This window comes from Sebastes fasciatus, chromosome 1, assembly GCF_043250625.1.
Source record: "Sebastes fasciatus isolate fSebFas1 chromosome 1, fSebFas1.pri, whole genome shotgun sequence".
NCBI classification, from domain to species: Eukaryota; Metazoa; Chordata; class Actinopteri; order Perciformes; family Sebastidae; genus Sebastes; species Sebastes fasciatus.
Window position 1 is genome coordinate 33,149,730 of NC_133795.1, and position 21,794 is coordinate 33,171,523.

The 21,794-nt window shown below is 41.1% G+C and overlaps 1 protein-coding gene across 1 annotated transcript; it reads left to right on the top strand.

The window, feature by feature from the left end:
* The first annotated feature begins 518 nt into the window (after nt 1-518).
* prdm2b (PR domain containing 2, with ZNF domain b) lies at nt 519-21,474 on the top strand. Its single transcript, XM_074644187.1, has 9 exons — nt 519-750; nt 3,453-3,515; nt 3,629-3,746; nt 4,267-4,370; nt 4,744-4,896; nt 8,767-8,905; nt 13,820-13,924; nt 14,093-18,624; nt 19,795-21,474. Exons 3-9 carry the CDS (start codon nt 3,629-3,631, stop codon nt 19,810-19,812), a joined length of 5,169 nt encoding a protein of 1,722 aa, XP_074500288.1. The 5' UTR covers nt 519-750; nt 3,453-3,515; the 3' UTR covers nt 19,813-21,474.
* Nucleotides 21,475-21,794: the final 320 nt, after the last annotated feature.

Consider the following 21,794-nt stretch of genomic DNA (forward strand, 5'->3'; position numbering starts at 1 on the left):
CCACATTGTCACCGATATCTGATACAGCTATTTGAGTCAGTATCGGCCCAATATCCGATCTGGTATCTGTATCGGTGCATCCATATAGTTTTAATTGTCCCTGCCTGGAAAGAAATACTTCGTAAGATACTAATTAATTGAATTTCATCATACCAGAACAGTGTTTAGGCAGCATTTTTCAGACAATCCACTCATTTTTTTTAAACTCACTTTTAGTTATCTGCTGGCAGGTGTTTTAGATTAAGAAAAATAACATGAGGGGGGTAAATAAATAAAACAATTCACCAATAAATAAAAACACAGCCAACCTTTAATAGCCTATAAAAAAATAAGTAAAACTCCTTTCAGCCTACATTTGCCTGCTTTTATTGAGTTGTTGTCAGCTATTCATGTCTGCACAGATGGCAGCAGCCTACAGGCCCATTATGCTCACAGATGAATCTAAGCAAGGTACTTAATTGGCATGGTTTCATGTGAGGCTGCATTGTGGACAGGAGGACAGGAGGACTGGAGGACAGGAGGACAGGAGACACTGGCTGCCTGCAGCACAGAGAGGAGGACACCAGGGAGAGCCTCTACAGCCTCTACAGAGAAAACCCTCCTTTAGCTGAACATTATATCAGCCCATCCTCGGTGTTCATGTTCAGACTGCCTCTCTCTCCACAACTCCACCACAACCAGCAGCCGACTCACTGAGGAGGAGGCTCTGATTCAAGCCTCCATCCGCCATTTTCAGCAGATTGAAAGCAGGTAGAGCATAAAAATCACACATCCCCGGTCACATAAAGCAGGTAAGTGCAGCCTAAACCCCAAAAAACACCCTCCGACAGGAGACAATGAGGGAGAAAAGCAGCTTATAGTGCGGCCAGCATCGGGAGGAACCAGGGCAGTGGACGGTGTGTTCATACCAGACAGGAGAACTAACAATAAACCCTCCAGACGATGCTCGCTGCACATCCCCAGGTCATTTCTTTCTTTCTTTTTTTGTTTTTGACAACTTTTTTTCAATGAACGGAGGCGTAACGCTTTAAATCCGCATTTACGCACACCCACGTTGTTGAAATATCTCTCCATTTGTTGCTTGAATTTTAGTTCGGAGGGATTTAAAATGTGAGTCTAGTGTGAGAAATGAACCTTTTAAATGAACTGACCTGTTAAAAAGTTCATGCATTTTTATTTTTTATTTAAAGAGGATATTATTGTTTTAGCTGACAAATCTGGTCAAATTGGTCATTTTAGAATATTTTCAAATGTAAGTGTTTGGACCTAATAATATATAATTAGTTTATTTCTTGACAAAATGAATGCAAAAAAAAATGCACACCCACGTTGTTGAAATATCTCCATTTGTTGCTTGAACTTTAAGCTCCGTGGGATTTAAAACATGTGAGTCCAGTGTGAGAAATGAACCTAAATGAACTGACCTATAACAAGTTCATGCATTTTATCCTTTATTTAAAGAGGATGTTATTGTTTTAGCTGACAAATCTCGGACAATGAGGTTTATTGTTTGAGCTTTGTCAGCCTTATTTGCCTTAAAGACAATATAAAATATCTACAATGTGCTGTCTGTCTACCTGTGAGTTCAAATTGCATGTCACAACTTTCATGAAGTCCCTATGCACAGTGCTCTCTTGCCATGAATGTTGGTAGGTCAGGACCACTATAAAAATAAGTACTAGTAAATTTAGTTGTTATCTGGTACAAGTGTTTCAGTGTTATGCAGAAAACCTCAACACTCGCTTCTCATTCCCAGGTCCCAGGTATTTATTTAAAGAGGATGCTATTGTTTTATCTGACAAATCTAAGACGATACAGTTTATTGTTTGAGCTTTGTCAGCCTTATTTGCCTTAAAGACAATATAACTTCATTCGGAAGAAAAGTAAGAGTGTGTAATGTGTAATATTGTTTTTATGAATGAATTCATGTGTGATGTGTGAGTCCAGCCCCAAAAAAACATGGGCCAACACATGCTTATAGTGCTCCTGAACAATTAGCTTTCCTGCCAGTTGGGACAAAAAGCTAATTTCTAAAGCAAGTGACTGTGATGGAAACATTAGAAAAATCTGTGTTTCCATTAATGCAAGAAAGTTGTTAGTTGAGTTTCTGATACTCGATTAGTCGTCTGAGCCAACATTCAGCGGCTTCAGCTTCCCAAATGTCAAGATTTTCTCTTTAAGGCCAGTGAATATCTCATCTGTCACATACATTTAAAAAACTTGAATAAATGACTTTTTGTGTGCTGTAGAGATCTTCTGGCATTCATGAGGAAGACATTTCATCCAGAATTTCATTTCTAAAGTAAATTACACAACATGAATTTAGGCAGAAATCTAAAAGATCTGCATGGCCGTCTGTTATTATCACTATCTGTTATCTTAGTGAAGATTTTAGGATCTTTAGCGCTTTGATCCTGATCCTGTGCTCATGTCAGGGCTTATCTTTGGGGTTTTCTGACAACAAGAAATTTGAAGACATCACATCCTAGATCTTCTGACATTATAGGTCAAACTTTTATCGTAAAAGTACTTATTAGTTGCAGCCTACATTAATTCGTAGACTGCTTCTTATCCGTTGCATTTCTGAAAGGGGCTTCGGCTAAACGGAGAGGAAATATCTTCAGTCTGCTGTCTGTCTACCTGTGAGTTCAAATTGCATGTCACAACTTTCATGAAGTCCATATGCACAGCACTCTCTTGCCATGAATGTTGGTAGGTCAGGACCACTATAAAATCAGTACTAGTAAATGTTGTTTTTATCTGGTACAAGTGTTTCAGTGTTATGGAGAAAACCCCAACACTTTATAGAAAGTTGTATTTGACAGTTCAACGCGTTCTCGTCACATACTGACGCTTTGTCAGACCCCTCGGTGTCACTTTTCGGTCGCAGTAAACACGTGCTTAATATTATGAAGTAAACAAAAACACTTGCTTAGGTTCAGGCAATAAAACCACTTAGTTAGGTTTAGGAAAAAGCAACATGGTTGGGCTTAAAACTACGACGTTTTTATAGTGAAAATGACACTGAACTTTTTAAACGGGACACAAACAAACAGCTGATTGTAACGTAATGCACGGGACATGAACAGCAGTCTCCTGGATGAAAGACTTGTGTTTGTTGGACCCATCAACCTCCACTCCCGCCCGCCCTGTGTGTCTCTCGCTCTTTAAACTACATCACCACACTCCCGGAGCACTTTCCCTGAGCGTTTGATATTGACATGGATGTGTTTACAATGTAGTTAATGGAACGCCTGGTGCCATTCATTATCCAACGCTTCGTCACGGTCGTCGCACAAGGCACCCTTGAGCGTCGGTATTTGACGCCCTGGAAATGAGATCGGCCGGACAGTTGGTGTGTTGCCCTCACTGATGAATCTTTGTAATTAATTAAATTTGAGAGCATCCATTCAAGTGTGTTTTTAACCACTTCCTCTACTCTATATTTGCAGTCCATGTGATAACGCTCCATTAAGACTTGGTTTCCACTGTCTTGTGGAAACACACCTGAACAGGTAAAAATATCTACTTCTAGCAATCTGTAAAATTAGGATATTATCTACAGATGTCGTACAAAATTGTATTTGATATTTTGCAGGGCGTTGATGCTTTTTTTCTTGTGTCGTAGATGATGGCTATCACTGGAGGGACGGTGGAAACTCTGGATGAAGTTCCAGCTCATGTGTGGACGGGTTTGCCTGACGGTTTGAGTCTCGGACCTTCTGCTATAAATCAAAGCCGCGTTGGTGAGTACAACAGTGTGTCCGTTCTGTTTCTGCAACTCAAACAAACATCATTTAACATGTTGATTTGCATTTCACTGATGTACAACTTTTAATCTACAATTTTACTGATAGCATTTTTGTTTAGATATCGCGATAATATCACTATCATGAATTCTTTTGGCCACGATAATTGTGTAGTGAAAATCTGATATTGTGACAGCCCTAACTCACACTATGCATTATATTCATACATCGTTATTATTTTAACAAACTTAGCGAGGTCATATAACATTTGGTCATTTTAGAATATTTTCAAATGTAACAGTGTTTGGACCTATTAATATATATTTAGTTTGTTTCTTGACAAAATGAATGCAAAAAAAATATTTTTGAAAAACAAAATCAGTTTTAAATAACTTAATTACTGTAAACCTCATCATGCCAATCCTGAAAATCCACTTCCTTCTGACTTTTAGTGTTTAGAAATGTATAAGTCTCAAATGTAACAGGTATAAGATGTTTTTCCTTGTTCTTATTTCAGGTGTCTGGACCACTCAGGTCATCCCTAAAGGCAAGAGGTTCGGCCCGTTTGTTGGAGAGAAGAAGAAAAGGTCGCAGGTGTCCAGTAATGTGTACATGTGGGAGGTAAGCTACAGGCTGCTCTCTTGGCTTCGTTCCCTAAAATACTCTCCAGCGTCACTGAATAGCTAAAACGAGCCCAACTACATTCTGTATCAAGTGCAGCACCTACAGTTTCAGAGGATTATGTAGGTAACCTACATAATCTTTTGCCACCTGTAAGAGTTGTATGATACATTAACTCAAACATTTCAAGGCACAACTGCTGTTTTGGAGAACATTTTAAACCCCTCTGTTCTTACTTTGCTATGACAAATGCTGCTGATTATGTTTTAGCTCCCACTTGGATAAAGGTGACCCCATTCAGTGCTCATGTCCAGGTCTTCTAGAGCTACTGTATATATTATAACATGATCTTTGTTGTACATGTGTCCTGTAGGTGTATTTCCCAGCGCGGGGCTGGATGTGTGTCGACGCCACAGACCCCATGAAGGGGAACTGGCTGCGATACGTGAACTGGGCCGGCTCCGGTGACGAGCAGAATCTGTTCCCCCTGGAGATCAACAGAGCCATTTACTACAAAGTCTTAAGGGTAGGTCAAACACACACTCATACAGCCTGTAGGTTCTACAACCAGGAGCACATGGGCTGAAATATAGTGAAGACGTGGATGAATGGAAACACCTCTCAATATAATGCTGTCCAGTTCAACACCACTGCAAACTACAACCCCCATAATAAACATATAGTTAAATTAATACCTCTCTAAAGTGTCAATCAAAACCGAACATCATTTTTTTTTGTAATTGTAGAATTGTTTGTAATAGATTGCATTAGATTTTATATGTGTACCTAATAATAAAGTGGCCAGGGAGTGTCACTGCATAAATTACATGTTACACTAGCTGCTTTTTAACAAATACAAATATTTATCAAGGTTTTTGATTCTGGCCCTGATATTAGCCTACTTAAAGGAACACTGTGTAACATCCCGGGGGATCTATTAGCAGAAACGGAATATAATATTCATAACTATAAAGCGAGGTGAACGTCGTTACCATGGTTTTGCACTCCGTGGCTAATGGAGAGGAGTGAATGGAGGGATACCACACCGCTAGATGCCGCCAAACTCTACACACTGTACTTCTTCAATTTTGTGGTGTTGCCTCCCCATACTTGCCAACCCTCCCGATTTTCCCGGGAGACTCACGTTTTTCATTGCCCTCTCCCGGTTTCCTCCCCGGGTCACAATTCTCCTGCCTGTCTCACGATTTCTGACAAAAGTTCACACCTTTTTTTCCGTTTTCGTCATCTCAACCTGTTTCTGGCACTGTATAAAGTGTATAAGCCCTACTGTTTCCTCCCGAACAATACAGCTACACCCATGTACGCTCTCTTCCTGGGAGAAGAGAGCGTACATTGTTGTTGGGCCTTGCTCGATTCAGCAAAAAGCCGTCATGGCGTGGCGCAAGCCATTGGAAATAAGGGGTTTCAGAGCGGAGTGGTGTCTTTGTGGCGTTGTGTCCTAAAGGACTTTGAGTGAGTGAGAGAAGGAGAGGGAAATGGAGAGCAGGAGAAAGAAATAGGCCTACTCAAGCAGGGGCAGACAAAATTAATAAATAATGAATAAAAACTGATGATGCCAAACAGTCCAGAGGAGCCAATTACTTTGTATCCGCTCCTGAGAATTAAAAGTCAAATTAAAAGTATTTAACATAACACCCCCCCTTTATTTTGAATGCAGGACTTTTACTTAACATTAACTTAAAGTATTTTCATATTGTTGTATTGGTACTTGAGTAAGTGATCTGAATACTTCTTCATCACTGGTTAAAACTGTCTAAAAATGAGGATACATGCATCTGTTTGAAATCCCTTGTGACTTTCTTGCTGTGAGGCGACAGTGCTAAACCACTGCACCATCATGCAGCCCTAATTATGAAATAATGTTTATAATAAAGTCATTTTTGAGATAAATATTGGGGTAAATTTGGCAGTTATTCCAAAGAAATTTCAAATTGGTTCCTTGCTAATTATCACCTAATTACCATGAAATTTGTTGACCTGTAAAATGTACCATTTATGCAAATAAAAAAATAAATAAAAAAGTTTAAATGCAGTTTACTACATCCCTATTATACAATAAACGTTGCCATTCAACAGTTTGCACCATTAGATTATATACTGCAGACTATTGTGAAAACACTGTCAAATTCCAACACTATGCACTATACTCACCTTTTTTTAATATCCCTGTATCACAGCTGCACTATATTCAGTTTTAACAGTTTTTCTTCATCTCCTTGTATTTTTATATCTGGTATATTTTGTTTTTTATTTTGTACTTTGCACTACTAACTTTTTCACTAACATGTTTTTGCACTATAGAACTGTGAAAACTTGAATTTCCCTTGGGATCAATAAAGTTACTATCTATCTATCTATCTGCTAATTATCACCTAATTACCATGAAATGTGTGGACCTGTAAAATGAAGTGTTACCATTTATGCAAATCTAAAAAAAAATGGTTAAAAGCAGTTTACTACATCCCTATTCATCCCTAGGTGACAGTGCTAACCACTGCACTAATGTTTATAATAAAACTAATAGAAGACACTTCTGATCAGGCACAAGTCTCACCATTGTGTGACTTACTGTCTACACAAATGTAACCTGGTAGCTAATGTCATGATTCAGGGAGTTTTTTAAAGAAATTTCAAAGAAGTTATTTGCTAATTATTATCTATTTACCAGCAGACATGGAAATAAAGCATATCAATTAACTTTGTATTCATTAATTAAATATAAAATAATAATACAAGTATTACATAAATTACCAGTTATTTATTACTGCTTATTGGAAAATGGCAGAGTATAATTTATTAAATCATATTTATAATAGATATAAAATAATAATAAAAAAAGTCCAGAGTGAAGTCCCAAGTCCTGCCAGCCACACAGTCATTTTTGATCATTTTTTAGGTAAATATTGGGGTAATTTATCAGTCATTCTAAAGAAATTTCAAATAGGTTCCTTGCTAATTATCACCTATTTACCATGACATGTGTGGACCTGTAAAATGTACCATTTATGCAAATCTAAAAAAAATGGTTAAAAGCAGTTTACTACATCCCTATTATACAATAAAGGTTCCATTCAACAGTGTGCACCATTAAATTATACATACTGCAGACTATGGTTGAAAACACTGTCAAATTCCAACACTATGCACTATACTCATTTTAACAGTCTCTTCTGCACTATATTCACTTTTTTAATATCCCTGTATCACAGCTGTTACCCTGCACTATATTCAGTTTTAACAGTTTTTCTTCATCTACTTGTATTTTTATATCTGGTATATTTTTTTGTACTTTGCACTACTAACTTTTTTACTAACATGTTTTGCACTATAAAACTGTGATGCTGGAAACTTGAATTTCCCTCAGGATCAATAAAGTTACTATCTATCTATCTATCTATCTATCTGCTAATTATCACCTATTTACCATGACATGTGTGGATCTGTAAAATGAAGTGTTATAAAATGTAAAATGCCAGTTATGCAAATCTAAAAAAAAAAAAGGTTAAGTGCAGTTTACTACATCCCTATAATACAATAAAGGCGCCATTCAACAGTGTGCACCATTAGATTATATATACTGCAGACTATGGTTGAAAACACTGTCAAATTCCAACACTATGCACTATACTCACCTTTAACTGTCTCTTCTGCACTATATTCACTTTAATAGTCCTGTATCACAGCTGTCACCCTGCACTATATTCAGTTTTAACAGTTTTTCTTCATCTACTTGTATTTTTATATCTGGTATATTTTTTTGTACTTTGCACTACTAACATGTTTTGCACTTTGGAACTGTGATGCTGGAAACTTGAATTTCCCTCAGGATCAATAAAGTTACTATCTATCTATCTATCTATCTGCTAATTATCACCTATTTACCATGACATGTGTGGACCTGTAAAATGAAGTGTTATAAAATGTAAAATGCCAGTTATGCAAATCTAAAAAAAAAAAAAAAAAAAAAGGTTAAGTGCAGTTTACTACATCCCTATAATACAATAAAGGCGCCATTCAACAGTGTGCACCATTAAATTATATATACTGCAGACTATGGTAAAAAAAAACACTGTCAAATTCCAACACTATGCACTATACTCATTTTAACAGTCTCTTCTGCACTATATTCACTTTTTTAATAATCTAAAAAAACAAATGTTTAAATGCAGTTTACTACATCCCTATTACAATAATTCACCAGTGTGCACCTTTAGATTATATATACTGCAGACTATGGTGAAAAACACTGTCAAATTCCTACCCCCCCTACTACACAGCCAGATAAGATGCACACACAGTGGCCCAAATGTCTCCCCTGTGCCTCGCAGCAAGCCGGCCTGTGATTGGTGCTGCAGCTCATCTCTCCTCGTTGCAGCCTATCGGACCCGGAGAGGAGCTGCTGGTCTGGTACACGGTGGAAGACAACCCGGAGATAACAGCTGCACTGGAGGAAGAAAGAGCAGCCAGCAGCAGCAGTCTGAGCAGGAACCACTCACCCAGGGCGAAGAAGCGAGGTGAGGCCTTACACTTAGTGACTCTAACCTCAGATGTGTGCTCTGGTTTTAATTTAACACACAACATGAAACACAAACTTCACCAGCACGGGTTCTCCGGGTCGAAGTTAAAGCTAAAGCTAAAGGAAGGCTAACGATGTGTGTTTGTGTGTGAGGGCTTTTCTCCACTTCCACAGCCGAAACTCGAGCACATTTAGCTCCAAATAGCGACCTATAAACCACCTCTTTTATATAAAACACAACATGTCTCTGTTAAAGCAGCGTGAGGGTAACTTTTCCTCCTCTGTTCCTCCTCTGGCGGCGGACGGAGTCGAGGATGTGACCTTCCTTGAGTTGCCTCTGAAGCATGAGAGCACATCATCTACTAACCTACATGATGGCCTAGCAGGTTGGCTAAGCCAGCCAGCTGCCTTTATCACACACTGTAGGCGAGTTCAGGAGCTTAGCTGTTAGATAACAAGCTGTAATGTGTAGTATAGATGTTGTCGGGAGTGTTTGAAGTGATCCTCCTCGTCGTTTTGGGTCCAGAAGAACCAGTTCATCGAGTTGTCAGACTCTGTGTTTGCATGCTAGCATTGATGCTAAACGGCTAACGGATGTATCTCGAGACTACAGGAGCAGATGGTGAACTATTACTAGTACAAACTTGATCATATCGATGGATCGATACAGAGGAGAGACGGTGACACGCTGTGGGATAGGTGGGTGTAGTGTTATAGCCTGGTTTGGTGACTTTATACATCCAAACTGAACCTGGAAATAGCGACACAGACGCGTCATGTCGTCCACCAACACATCATCAACTAGTTGTAAGACTCAGTCAACATGGCTGCTGTGTGTCACATTCATGTGTTTCCAGTCTGAACTTTGGACATAGTGTTTACATGTTTTGGATCATGTATGAAGATAAAAAAAATATACATATTTAGATTGTGTTTTTGATACATCTTGTATCTATCTTATATCTTTGGCATGGGGGATAGTGTGTTGTAATTCCTGCAGAAATATCATAGTATAATACCACCTTATAATTATTATAAAACCTATAATACAATAGATAAAACTAATAAACGTACAACACATCATCAAGTAGTTATAAGACGCACTCAACATGGCTTATAGATGTCACATTTATGTGTGTTTTCAGTCTGAACTTTGGACATAGTGTTGTTAAGATAAAAAAATATACATATTTAGATTGTGATTATCTGTTGTATGTTTTTGATACATGTTGTTTCATATATCTATCTCATATCTTTGGCATGGGGGATAGGGGGCATTGTGTAGTGTGTTGTAATTCCTGCAGAAATATCATAGTGTAATACCACTATAATACAATAATACTATAATACAGTAATACTATAATACAATAGATTAAGTACCAGTTAAATGTTTGCACATGTCATTTAGAGACTCTGGCTCTTTATGTAGATGTAATTAATTCAACGCTGTGGAGTAAATTATTGTTAAAAACTGATCATATCGATATAGTGGAAAGACGATGACACTGTGTGTAATAGGTGGGTGTAGTGTTATAGTATGGTTTGATGACTTTAAACATCCAAACTAAACCATGTGGGTAATTCAATGTGGGACCATGAGAAAAAAAATACATATTTTGATTGTGCTTATCTGTTGTAGGGATGTCAAGGCACCAGAAATCTAGTAGTATTATTATTAAAAACTCATCATATCGATGGATCGATACAGAGGAAAGACGGTGACACTGTATGATAGGTGGGTGTAGTGTTATAGCCTGGTTAGACAGCATTTGGTGACTTTATACATCCAAACTAAACCTGGAAATAACGACACAGACGCGTCATGTCGTCAACCTATTTATTTCAACACATCAACTAGTTATAAGACTCACTCAACACGGCTGCTTATGTCACATTTATATGTTTTTTCAGTATGAACTTTGGACAGTGTTTCCATGTTTTGGATCGTGTGGGTAATTCAATGTGGGACCATGAGGAAGATAAAAAATGGGGGATAGGGGGCATTGTGTAGTGTGTTGTAATTCCTGCAGAAATATCATAGTATAATACCACTATAATACAATAATACTATAATACAATAGATAAAGTACCAGTTAAATGCTTGCAAATGTCATTTAGAGACTGACTCTTTATGTAGATGTAATTTAAATCAACTCTTAAATAACAGGTAACATATACAAAGTGAAACTATCTGTCCCTGTAACCCCTGAAGTGTCTTATGAAATAAGGTAGAAAACAAAATATAGAGAGAGGTGAAGTCCCTCCCCTTTTGGTGGACCACCATGGGACCTTATTTAGGGAAAGATATGAACGGTAGTCAATGAAGAGACAAATATTTTTTTCGATCTCGTTTGAATTCCACCATGAAACACACATGATGTTTGTCCATTTAAAACTTAATTTCGCAAATCAAGGAAGTCGCAGTTTGTCGTAGTATCATTTAGTTTTGTGTGAAAACGCTCGGTGAACTACATCTCTCGTCTCGCACAATATATACGTCACATACACTAGCTAGCTAACTTTGGTATCTTCCACGCACAAATGAAACGTTATCTTACCTGAGGCCTGTACCACGAAGCAGGATTTGCCATTAGTGAGGTAACTTCAGGGTTAACCCTTCAGGGTTTTCTGTCGTACGATAGTGCGACTTCTTACCGGGGTAGATCGCCATGGTAACTTATGCTGAACACCTAACCTGCTCCGGAGCAGGTTATGTTCCAGATAAGAGATCAACTCGTATAAAAGCTCCACCTACTGACCAATCAGAGCTCAGTGCACAGATCGTATGATATTACGCAAATACGAATCCAGGCTAAAAGCAACACAGTTTAAACTGACAAATGCAGGAAGGATGGCTGGCTCTATGCTGTGGGTGTTTACCGCTTTGAAATCTGTTTTTATATAAAAAAAATTACTTGCTCTCAAGTCCGTTTCACAGCGCCGCAGTCGGGGACGCAGCTGAAAGAAGGCCACATTAATGTCCTAGCGCGTAATGAAGTGTAATCTATTGATCCATTCTATTCTGAAAGTTTTTTATAATAAAATATCAAGAAGATACCCTGGCTATGTTGAACTCGCTTTGTAGTACAGGCCTCAGGTGTGTTTTATCCAGCGACTCCTGGTCTTTTTATCAGCCGGGAAGCGAAAGAACGATCGAGATCCGCTGCTGGTGTGAGTTCATCCCAGTATGAAACACACCGGCATCGTGGCTTCAGAGAGAGAGACGTCACTTGCGCGACTTTTGGGTGTGTAGTCTTTCTAACTGCGTATTTTCACAGTCTTATACTTCAACACTTTTACAACAAACTGAGACTTTCTTGACTTGCAAAATTATCTTTTAAATAGACAAACAAGTGTGATTCATGGAGCAACTCAAACAGGATCAACAACATATTTGTCCCTCGCCGTTGATTACCGTTCATATTTTTTCCGAAATAAGGTCCCATGGTGGTCCACAGGAAGGGGAGGGACTTTCCCTCTCTATAAGGGCTGTGAGCTTGTCCTGAGTTTTTTCTTTTAATTGTAGTCTTAGTAACCATACAGGAAATGGCCTTCAGCACATCATCTCTTTATACTGCAGTGTAGTAGCTTTTGGCAGCTCTGTACTGTACTGCAGAGTCAACCTTGATGAAGTTAGCCGACCTATCCTGCTAGCTTCATCTGAATATCAAACACAATGCATGTTTGCTAACCGATGTATGCCAGAGTTGGTGTGCTTGCGCAGTGACTGCTGGATTTAAAAAAAAAAAATGACAGCGAAGGGTAGGGCTCTTAAATGTTTGTGTAGTTGTGTTGCGGTTGTAGATTTAGCTGAAAGCCTGTGACCATGCTGGTCAGATGACTGACCTGCAGCATGTGTTTCTCTGGTATGAATTAGGCTTTGTAGCCCAAGCCAGGTCAGGTGACCTTGTTGACACACTTTAATGATGAGGAGGTGCCAGGGAAGCCTTCTGAGTCAGATGGGTTAGGCATTTAAACTACTGGTGCCTGCGAGCCCATAACTATGAATGCAATGCGAGGCTGTTTTATGCTTTTTATGATTTTGGTTTAGTAATTTGAGCTCATGAGGTGAAAAAGTAAAATAGATTTTCAAGTCTTATTGACATAGGTTTCATGGCTCTAATAATCAGTCTTTTCTTGCTTTCTTTTATTCTTATTTGACAGGGATGATGCAATTTAACACAGTTCCAATACAGGCCATGAAACTGATGTGCTACACAGAGACTTTATAGCTATTGCTAATTTTCAACTCTTGTCCCCAGTTGGGCTTTTACACTACAAATATGGAAATACTATAAAATACACAATACACATACCACAATACACCTTGGTAATCTACAGAACAATTTACAAAAAATGGATACAGCTCTGTTTTGCTTTTAGCCAGCACTTAACCTTTGTTGTAAAGGACTTTATATCTGGAATTTGATTTCAGTTCGTAATGTGTTCCAGAGTTGACAGCTCTTTATGGAGAAAGCTGATTGTCCAAATGTAGTTCTACGATGTGGTATTTTACAGTTGCCATTCACCATGCTCCTAGTTTCTACTCATATCTCTTTTTAGGGCACCTTTAAAGACTTAGCATCCCTCCTAGCACTAGAATTTTGTTTGCAATAAATAACCAAAGCTTGCTATTTAGCCAGAAATGTATGTCATTATATAGAAATAATATTGCTCTAATAAACATTTACCATATTCTTAACATGTTACAATAATTGGTCTCATAAAATTATATGTAATTTGTATTGGTTCGTTGTCGAGGAAGATTCAACTCATGAAATATTTGTGGGAAAAACCTAACATGGGTTAAAAACGTCAGGATATGCTAATATTAGTTTTCTACACTTTTCCTTTTAAACCTGTGTTTGCTTTTGATCAAGCCTGATACAGGTATTTTTGTGTGTACTTGCAGCCAGAAGAAAGCTGCTGGAGGGAGCCAGACAGGCTGGTTTGGGTGGATTCAAGAAGACGAGTGAAACCAAACCCCCTGTCATGGAGATGTGGGATGAGGAAGAAGGTAAGTTGACCTATTGTAAACGATATTTACATTTCACCTACTCATTCATGAACATGTCTTAGGTAGTTACTTATTTGTTACTTATTTTTGTAAAGAATTTTAACTGTTAATCCTGAAATGGTTTGAAAATAAAAGCTTAACTTGACACTCCTGATGAATTGTTTACAGGTCTGAAGGAGGAGGATGAGAGGCCATCAACGTTGGGGCCCTCACGGGAACTCCAGCAAACCCATCCCATGAGAAGCACTGACCACAGAAACACGGAGGATATGTCGGCAGTGATGATGGACAGGGGAAATGAGGAGGAAGAGATGGAGGATGCTGATGATCTAGTGAAACCGAGTGAAGTACAGCAGCAAACTGCTCAGCGTTTACCTGTGGCTGATTCCATGCTGAATAAGCAGCCGGGCGCATCGCTGACCCATGGTGAAGCAAGCCATAAGGAGTCGCAGGGAAAGTCGAAGTCTTCCTCGCTTGCAGGACAAGAACCTGAGGCTGATCCTGATCCTGATCTTGACCTTGACCCCGACCCCGATGGTGACCTTGAGGGTGATCCCCACGGAGAGTCCTATCCCTGTCAGCACTGTGAGCGCCACTTCTCCACCAGGCAGGGTCTGGAACGTCACATACACATTCATGCCATCACTAACCAGCAAACACAACAGTTCAAGTGCCGGTACTGCAGCAAATCCTTTGGCTCGCAGGTGGGGCGGCGGCGGCATGAGAGAAGGCACGAGAGCGGGCTAAAGAAAAGGCCTGGCTCTCTGGCAGGGACCGCCACGCTACTCAGTCCTGTGATGCAGACTGATGGTTCAAGTCCTGACTGCACCAGCCCAACCAGTCACTACATAGCCATAGGGTCCCAGTTTACTGGAGGACCTCTGCCCGACTCTGAGATTCAGAGGAAGGAGTTGGGGCCTTTTGCTGACCGTCCCATTATGCAGGAAGAAAATGGGGAGTCAAAGGAGCTCCATCCCTGCAAGTACTGTAATAAAGCATTTGGCACACACACCAACATGCGCCGACACCAACGCAGAATACATGAACGACACTTGTTACCAAAGGGAGTTCGCAGGAAAGGCATGCTACTGCAGGAGGCGTCAGTGCCTAAACAGCAGCAGCAGCCCGACGAGTCCCCCAGTACCAGCCCTCCACCCGTCTACGTGCCCAGTGCGGACACAGAAGATGAGGTAGACCGGGATGATTACGCAGTCGACATATCCAAAAACATCTCTGAGAATTTGAGCTTTTACATTGACGGTAAGATTGTGTCCACCAGTTCGGTGAGCACCTGTGAGGTGATAGAGGTGGACTCCAGATCTGCAGCTCTGTTCGGTCTGGACACGGTCATCATCAGCCCAAATCAGATCAGTCAGGCGCTGAAGATGGAGGGTAGAATGAGTACTGTAAAGCAAGTCTCCAACATTGGCCAGCCAGCAGCAAAAAGACGAACATCTACACCCCCATTTGTTCCCAGCCTTAAAGTCGAGACAGAATCGGCACCTTTCACAGCCTCTTCATCGTCTTCATCATCCTCTACATCTTCCTCGTCCAACTTGTTAGTGGGCGGACTGTTCCAGCAAGCTGCCGATTCGTCAGCATTTCAACGAGAGAAGACGGTTTATCTCTCACCTAAGCTCAAACAGCTCCTTCAGACACAAGACATTCAGAAATCAACCATCGCCCTGATAACAGAAAGCCATAGACTGGCCTCGCCGCTGTCAGTCACGCCGCTGCCGGGGGCTTCAGGCAGGTTTAAAAGAAGAACATCATCCCCTCCGTCATCTCCACAACTCAGTCCTGCATGTAAAACAGAAAGCTGTAGAGCCGAGGTGGCGAGCTCATTCGCCCTCAAGGTGCCAAAGCTGGAAAGCCGCAGTGCGTCTCCTCCTGGGAGCCTACTGGACAAGGAAGACGGAGACAGTCTGAACCTTTCTGACAATAATATGCATGGCCAAACCTCATCTGGTAGCGGTGGAAATTCCTGTAATCAGCAGCCCTTGGATCTGTCAAACTCCCTCGGCAGGAGGAGGGACAGCGTGAACAAGGTTGTCGGGGACTCAGCTCTTGATTTAAGCTTCCATCGGAAGAGCAGCGTCGAGCCTGAGTTAAAGGGAGCTCCAGCACCACAGCCACTGATAAAAAAGAGAAAGCCGAACACCAGCATGCTTGAAAAGGTGCTGATGAATGAGTATTTAGGTCTGCCTTTGCCAGGAGATGAGGGCCCCTCGGCCTTAGCCAACTTAAGTTGTTTCCATCCTCGCTCTCCAAACGTTGCAACAGAGTCCGCCCACCCCTCTCCACCCTCTTTGACCCCCGTCACCATGAACCCCTCTTCCCCCGGTGACTCCAGCGGGACATCCCCAACACCGCCTCCCCCTCTACTACCTACCATACCTTCTCCACCGCATATGCCCGGCTCTCCTCTTTCTCAGCCTTCAGACTCCTCTGCACCGAGACCCCTTCCTGTCCTCTCGCCAAAAATGTCTCCACGATCAGTTGAACGCAATCCCCTGTCAGAATCGGAGGAAAATGTGTCTGGTGAAGAAGACGAAGACGAGGAAGCGGACCATATCTCTGAGCCACTGGACTCCCCTAACACTCCACTTAAAGATCCCCTTAATTGTTCAGCGACATCAAGCCCTCCTGAGCCGACACCAGTAGATCTGCCCACTACAGAAGAAGATGTTTCTCTGCTTGCAACTTGCAACAGTTTGCTAAATGGCAAAATTAACCAAAACCCTGACACCGTAAAGGAGAAATCTCTTGCTGCTCTCTCACCCCAGCCAGAATTCTCATCTTCCTCATCATCTCCTCCTCCTGCATCACATGATCCTTCCCCATCACTGGTTTCACAATCCTTCCCTCAGATTAAGATAAAAGAAGAGCCTCAGCACTGGGAAGACGAGCTGCCAGTTATGAATCATGCACCTCCGGATGGTGTTGACTCCTCACCTCAACCTGCTGCTCCCGATAAACCGCGTGATAAAACCTCTGAGGCGGAGGAAGTCGACTCGACATACTGCAAAACTTTTGTGTGTAATGTCTGCGAAGAGCCGTTCAACTCAATCAAAGAGCTCAGTGGACATATCGCAGAGCACGCTGCGGATTGGCCCTTCAAGTGTGAATTCTGCGTGCAGCTGTTTGGTGACGCTCCGGCCCTGCTGGCTCACCGGACAACACTACACGGAGTGGGCAGGATATTTGTTTGCTCCGTTTGTTCCAAGGAGTTTGCGTTTCTCTGCAACCTCCAGCAGCACCAAAAGGATCTGCATCCAAACGAGACTTGCTCACACAACACTGTAGAGAGTGGCAAGCTAAGGCCGCAAAATTACACGGATCCATCCAGAGCCAAAGAGGAGAGCAGTCCGTCAACACCAGCGCCGGAGACGACTGATGAAGCTGCTCCACACAGTGATATAGCAAAAGAAGAGCCTGATGTTAATGGTAATCACACAGAGGACGGGGCAGAGGACCCCAATGAGGAGCTGTACACTACAATAAAGATCATGGCCTCAGAGGGAGGGAAGCCTAAAGGCCCGGATGTTCGACTTGGCATTAACCAACACTACCCCAGTTATAAGCCACCGCCTTTTCCTTATCACAGCCGTTCCCATGCTGGCTCGGTGGCTTCGGCTACTAACTTCACCACCCACAACATACCACAGACTTTCAGCACTGCCATACGCTGCACCAAGTGTGGCAACAGCTTTGACAACATGCCCGAACTGCACAAGCACATTTTGGCCTGTGCCAATGCTAGTGATAAGAAGCGCTACACTCCCAAGAAAAACCCCATCCCCCTCAAGCAAATAGTGAAGAGTCCGAACGGAGTCGCGTCCCCTTCAGCAGCCATCGCAGGCCAGAGTCCTTTCCGTAGAATGGGTCAGCCAAAGAGACTTAACTTTAATCAAGAGACCGGTAAAACAAAAATGAGTGCCCTCAGTAAGAAGAGAAACCAGTTGGTTCAGAAGGCAATTTCACAGAAAAATAAGGCTGCTACTTCTGCAAAGAAGGCTACCGTTAAAGTTGAAGAAGAGCTGCCCTCTAACGTTTGCCCCCACTGCGGCCGGGAGTATACTTATCCTGCAAGTCTCAATAAACATATGGCAGTCAGCTGTCCCAAGAAGCCTGTTGTTAAAAGGGGCAAAAAAGGTCTAGCAGAGGTGAAAAAAGAGGTGCCTTCTGTGGTAGATAAAACCACAAAAAAGAAAGCTCCAGACTGTGAAATAGCGCAGACAGAGCCTGAGCCTAAACCCCTGGGAAAGACCAGAGCTCGTAGCTCTGGTGCAGCAGACCCTGAACCCTCCCAGGCCAGCAAAGGAAAAAACACTGCTCCGCTGCGCAGACTAAAGAGGCCTGCCTCGTTCCCAGCACCAGTTTCTGCTCGCAAAAGAGCCAAGAAGGGCCAAGCTCAGTCTCTACCTCCCACCCCGTCAGCCCTGGACACTCCCAGTGACACTGCACAACCACGGCCAGCCATGAGAATGCAGCGTATGGGCAAAGAGGCAGCACCCAAGAGATTAGCAGAGGCCAAATCATCACCACCACAACAGCCGAAAAAAGAGGAGCGGTTCTCCCTTCGAACGAGGGAGCGAGTAGGTGGTCCAGTCACCAGGAGCTTACAGATGGTCAACGCAGCTCCTCCTGCTGAGGAAAAAAAGGAGGAACCACCTATTCAAGAGCCAAACGAGACTCAGGTGAGACATCGCACTGTTTGTTTCTTTGACTCTGTTGTTTTGTCTCGTCTGTCTTTATTAGTGCAAGACAGTTGGCCAGGCCAATCTTAGCTTATTGCAGATATATCGGTGTCACTGTTCATGACAGCTGATAGGTGACAATAAATTGCCTCAAACATATATTTGGCAATTCTGTGCTGCAAATGTTTAATTGTCTCCATTACATAGTTTGTCCACCAAAACAGGGCTGACAACTTTATTTTTTAATAACAAAATGTCCAGCTCAGTTTATATCTTTATCAAAGATCTCAATTCTTTAATATCAACTAGGGACTTAAAAAAAAACACTGGGTTATCTAAAAAAAAAAATGGCCACAGAGCAAAAAGTTTGGGAAAAGTTCAAATTTGAGATGGTTTTCAAAGGACACTGACCCCATGAACAAATTACTCATGCGTTATGTTTGTGATCGTCTCGATTAATCATTGCAGCTTTGTGTTGGTCACAGGGCTACAACTAACTATTATTTTCATTACTGATTTATTCTGTCGATTGTCTTTATTAATCAGTTATTTGTTTGGTCTATAAAATGTCAGAAAATGGTGAAAAATGTCGATCAGTATTTTGTAAAGCTGGGGACACACCAACCCGACATCAGAGAACTAGCGGCGAAGAAGGCCACCTGTTGCGTCGCCTTTGTGTTGGTCGACAAGTTGTACCTGAACACAATGCAAAAACTACAGCCGACAGCCAGTTAGCACGTACGTTCTGAAATAAGTCTCCATACCAGCAGGTCGCGTTAGTCTGTATTTGTCATCCAAAAAAGGAAACCTGAAGACCCGAGGACGGCGGATATACAAGCCCTTGTTATGATACGTACATGAAACAAAGCAGCGTTTGCCGACCATTTTCCCACCACTCACTCACCACTTAGCTTCATTCATCAGACAGTGCGGGACACAGAAAAAAACAAGCAGACAGACGCTCACATTCAGTTTACTGTCATAGAGGAGTAAAGAAACCAGAAAATAGAGATGGAATCAGAGAATTCTGACCTTTTTCTTAAAAAATTACTCAAAATGTTTAATCGATAATCAAAATAGTTGGCAATTTAAGTCAATAGTTGACAACTAATCGACTAATCGTTGCAGATCTGTGTTGGTCAACTTTTTTTTTTGTCTTGTGTGTTCCAGGAGGTGCTGACGAAGTGAGCCATGCAGACACTGTTGAGCTCCTCTGGGTGTACGGTGCTCACCTCTCAGGCAACGCTCTGGACTAATCAAGGCACTGACGTCACTGAGGTCCACCTCCGTGGTCCACCTCTGTGGTGGGCTCATTCACTCAAAACAAGTGAAGTCTCTCAACTGCCTTTGCTGGATTTAAGGAGGGATCTCTCTTTATCTTCCATCCATCTTATGAACTAAACTGAACTGAGCCTCGATTTTAGCCAGCCTTGCAAAAAAAAAAGGAAAACTGTAAATGACAATGAGTTAATATATAAACAATGCGAGTCATTACTTGACCCAAAACAGTAACATTAGGGCTCCGTTATGTTGGACAGCTGATATATTGCAAATGGCAATCACGTATCAGTTAGGGTTAGGGAAACTTGTTTATTCTTTCGTTCCGTATTTTCCCCATTTGGTTGTTTAGATTTTTGGATGTTTCCAGAGTCTCTTAATGCATGTGCAGAATAGAGTATGAACTAGATTAAGCCAATTACCATGTCTTCTCCCAACGGGCACCTACTTCAGTTTATACATGATTTGCAAAGTACGTATGTTTGATTTAAATTTCTGTAGTCATTATATTGTAGAATATATCTTATTGGCATATTTTTGTTTGGGAAACAAAAATGAAAAATGGCAGTAGTTTACTGCACCAATTGGTCCTCAGGAACACTGTATATGTGTGTGTTAAGTATGTGTATGGTTCTAGTTGGATGTGTGGCCCGACAGCTATTCCTTTGGATAAATCTCAAGTATGTCTCATGTTTTTACTTGCCTTCTCATACTCTTTTGTTTATCCGACGTTGGCAGTTAATTCCAGCTGTAAAAATGATGGGAAATATGTCGTAGTTTCCTTAAAATAATGTCCATCTTGAAAAGATTTTTTTAATATCCCTCACTCAGCCCAGTGTTTCTTACGGCACTTTAAAACGAACTGCCAAAATTTCGAGCTGGATCAGTAAAATTGGCTTAATTAAACGGTGAATAATGGAATGTATTCAGGTCTGTTGCACTTTACAGACGCTGGTAATTTGCGCCAAATTGGTGCAAATCAATCTAATCTCAAATACTACTTTTACAGTCCACAAATCTCTACATTGGTGGTCTCCGTTAAGCAATTTGCCACGTGAAAATGACACATGAAGCGACTTTTATATGCCAAAATGCATGATAATAACTCAAATCCTCAAATAAGTTGAATGCAGCACTGCTCTTTTTTCCGTTGTGACGTGTGAAAAGTAGTTTCATGTGTCGTTTTTCTTTAAAGAGCCACGCCACAGTAACATAACTGATTTTTCTCCGAAGGACAAAGTCATCTGTGTTTTCTGTGAGTTGATATATTTGGTAAGTCTGTACCAATGAAAAGCTTCTTATTCTTTAGTTTATATTCTCCAGTGCTCACCCCACGTTCCCAGTCTTGACCATGTTGTACCACAGAGACACACGGGCAGTGCTTAAAACGCTTGTAGCATGTTACGGGAAAGAAAATTGAACAACTTGATTTGAAGCTAATTTATATTTCCACGAGAAATCTTCATGTCTCAGCATCAAGATTATGTATTTAAGGATGAACAAAGACAAAATTCCGAATGACCTCAAGTAAAACATTGCTGTAATTGACATAATAAAAAAAAAAAGTTTTTCAATTTGTGTAAAGCTTTTATTGTTTTTGCTTACAAGGTTTCCAGTTATATCCCTGCGAGATGTGAAACAGAAATTGAATGGGTGGAAACGGTCGTTCTAACATTGATCCAAGCCCATTTCCTCCCATTAAATGTCTATCCTTTATAGAAAGGGAGTTTTCAAGTTCATGGTTTAATGTATTTTATGTTTAATGTAATGTATTTCTACATTATTATTATAGTTTACTGGTTGTGTAAAAATCAATTACTCTGTGGAGGTTGAGACAGAACATGATTAATTGCACTCATAAGTGGCTCTGACTCCTTTAAGGCTATTTTAGT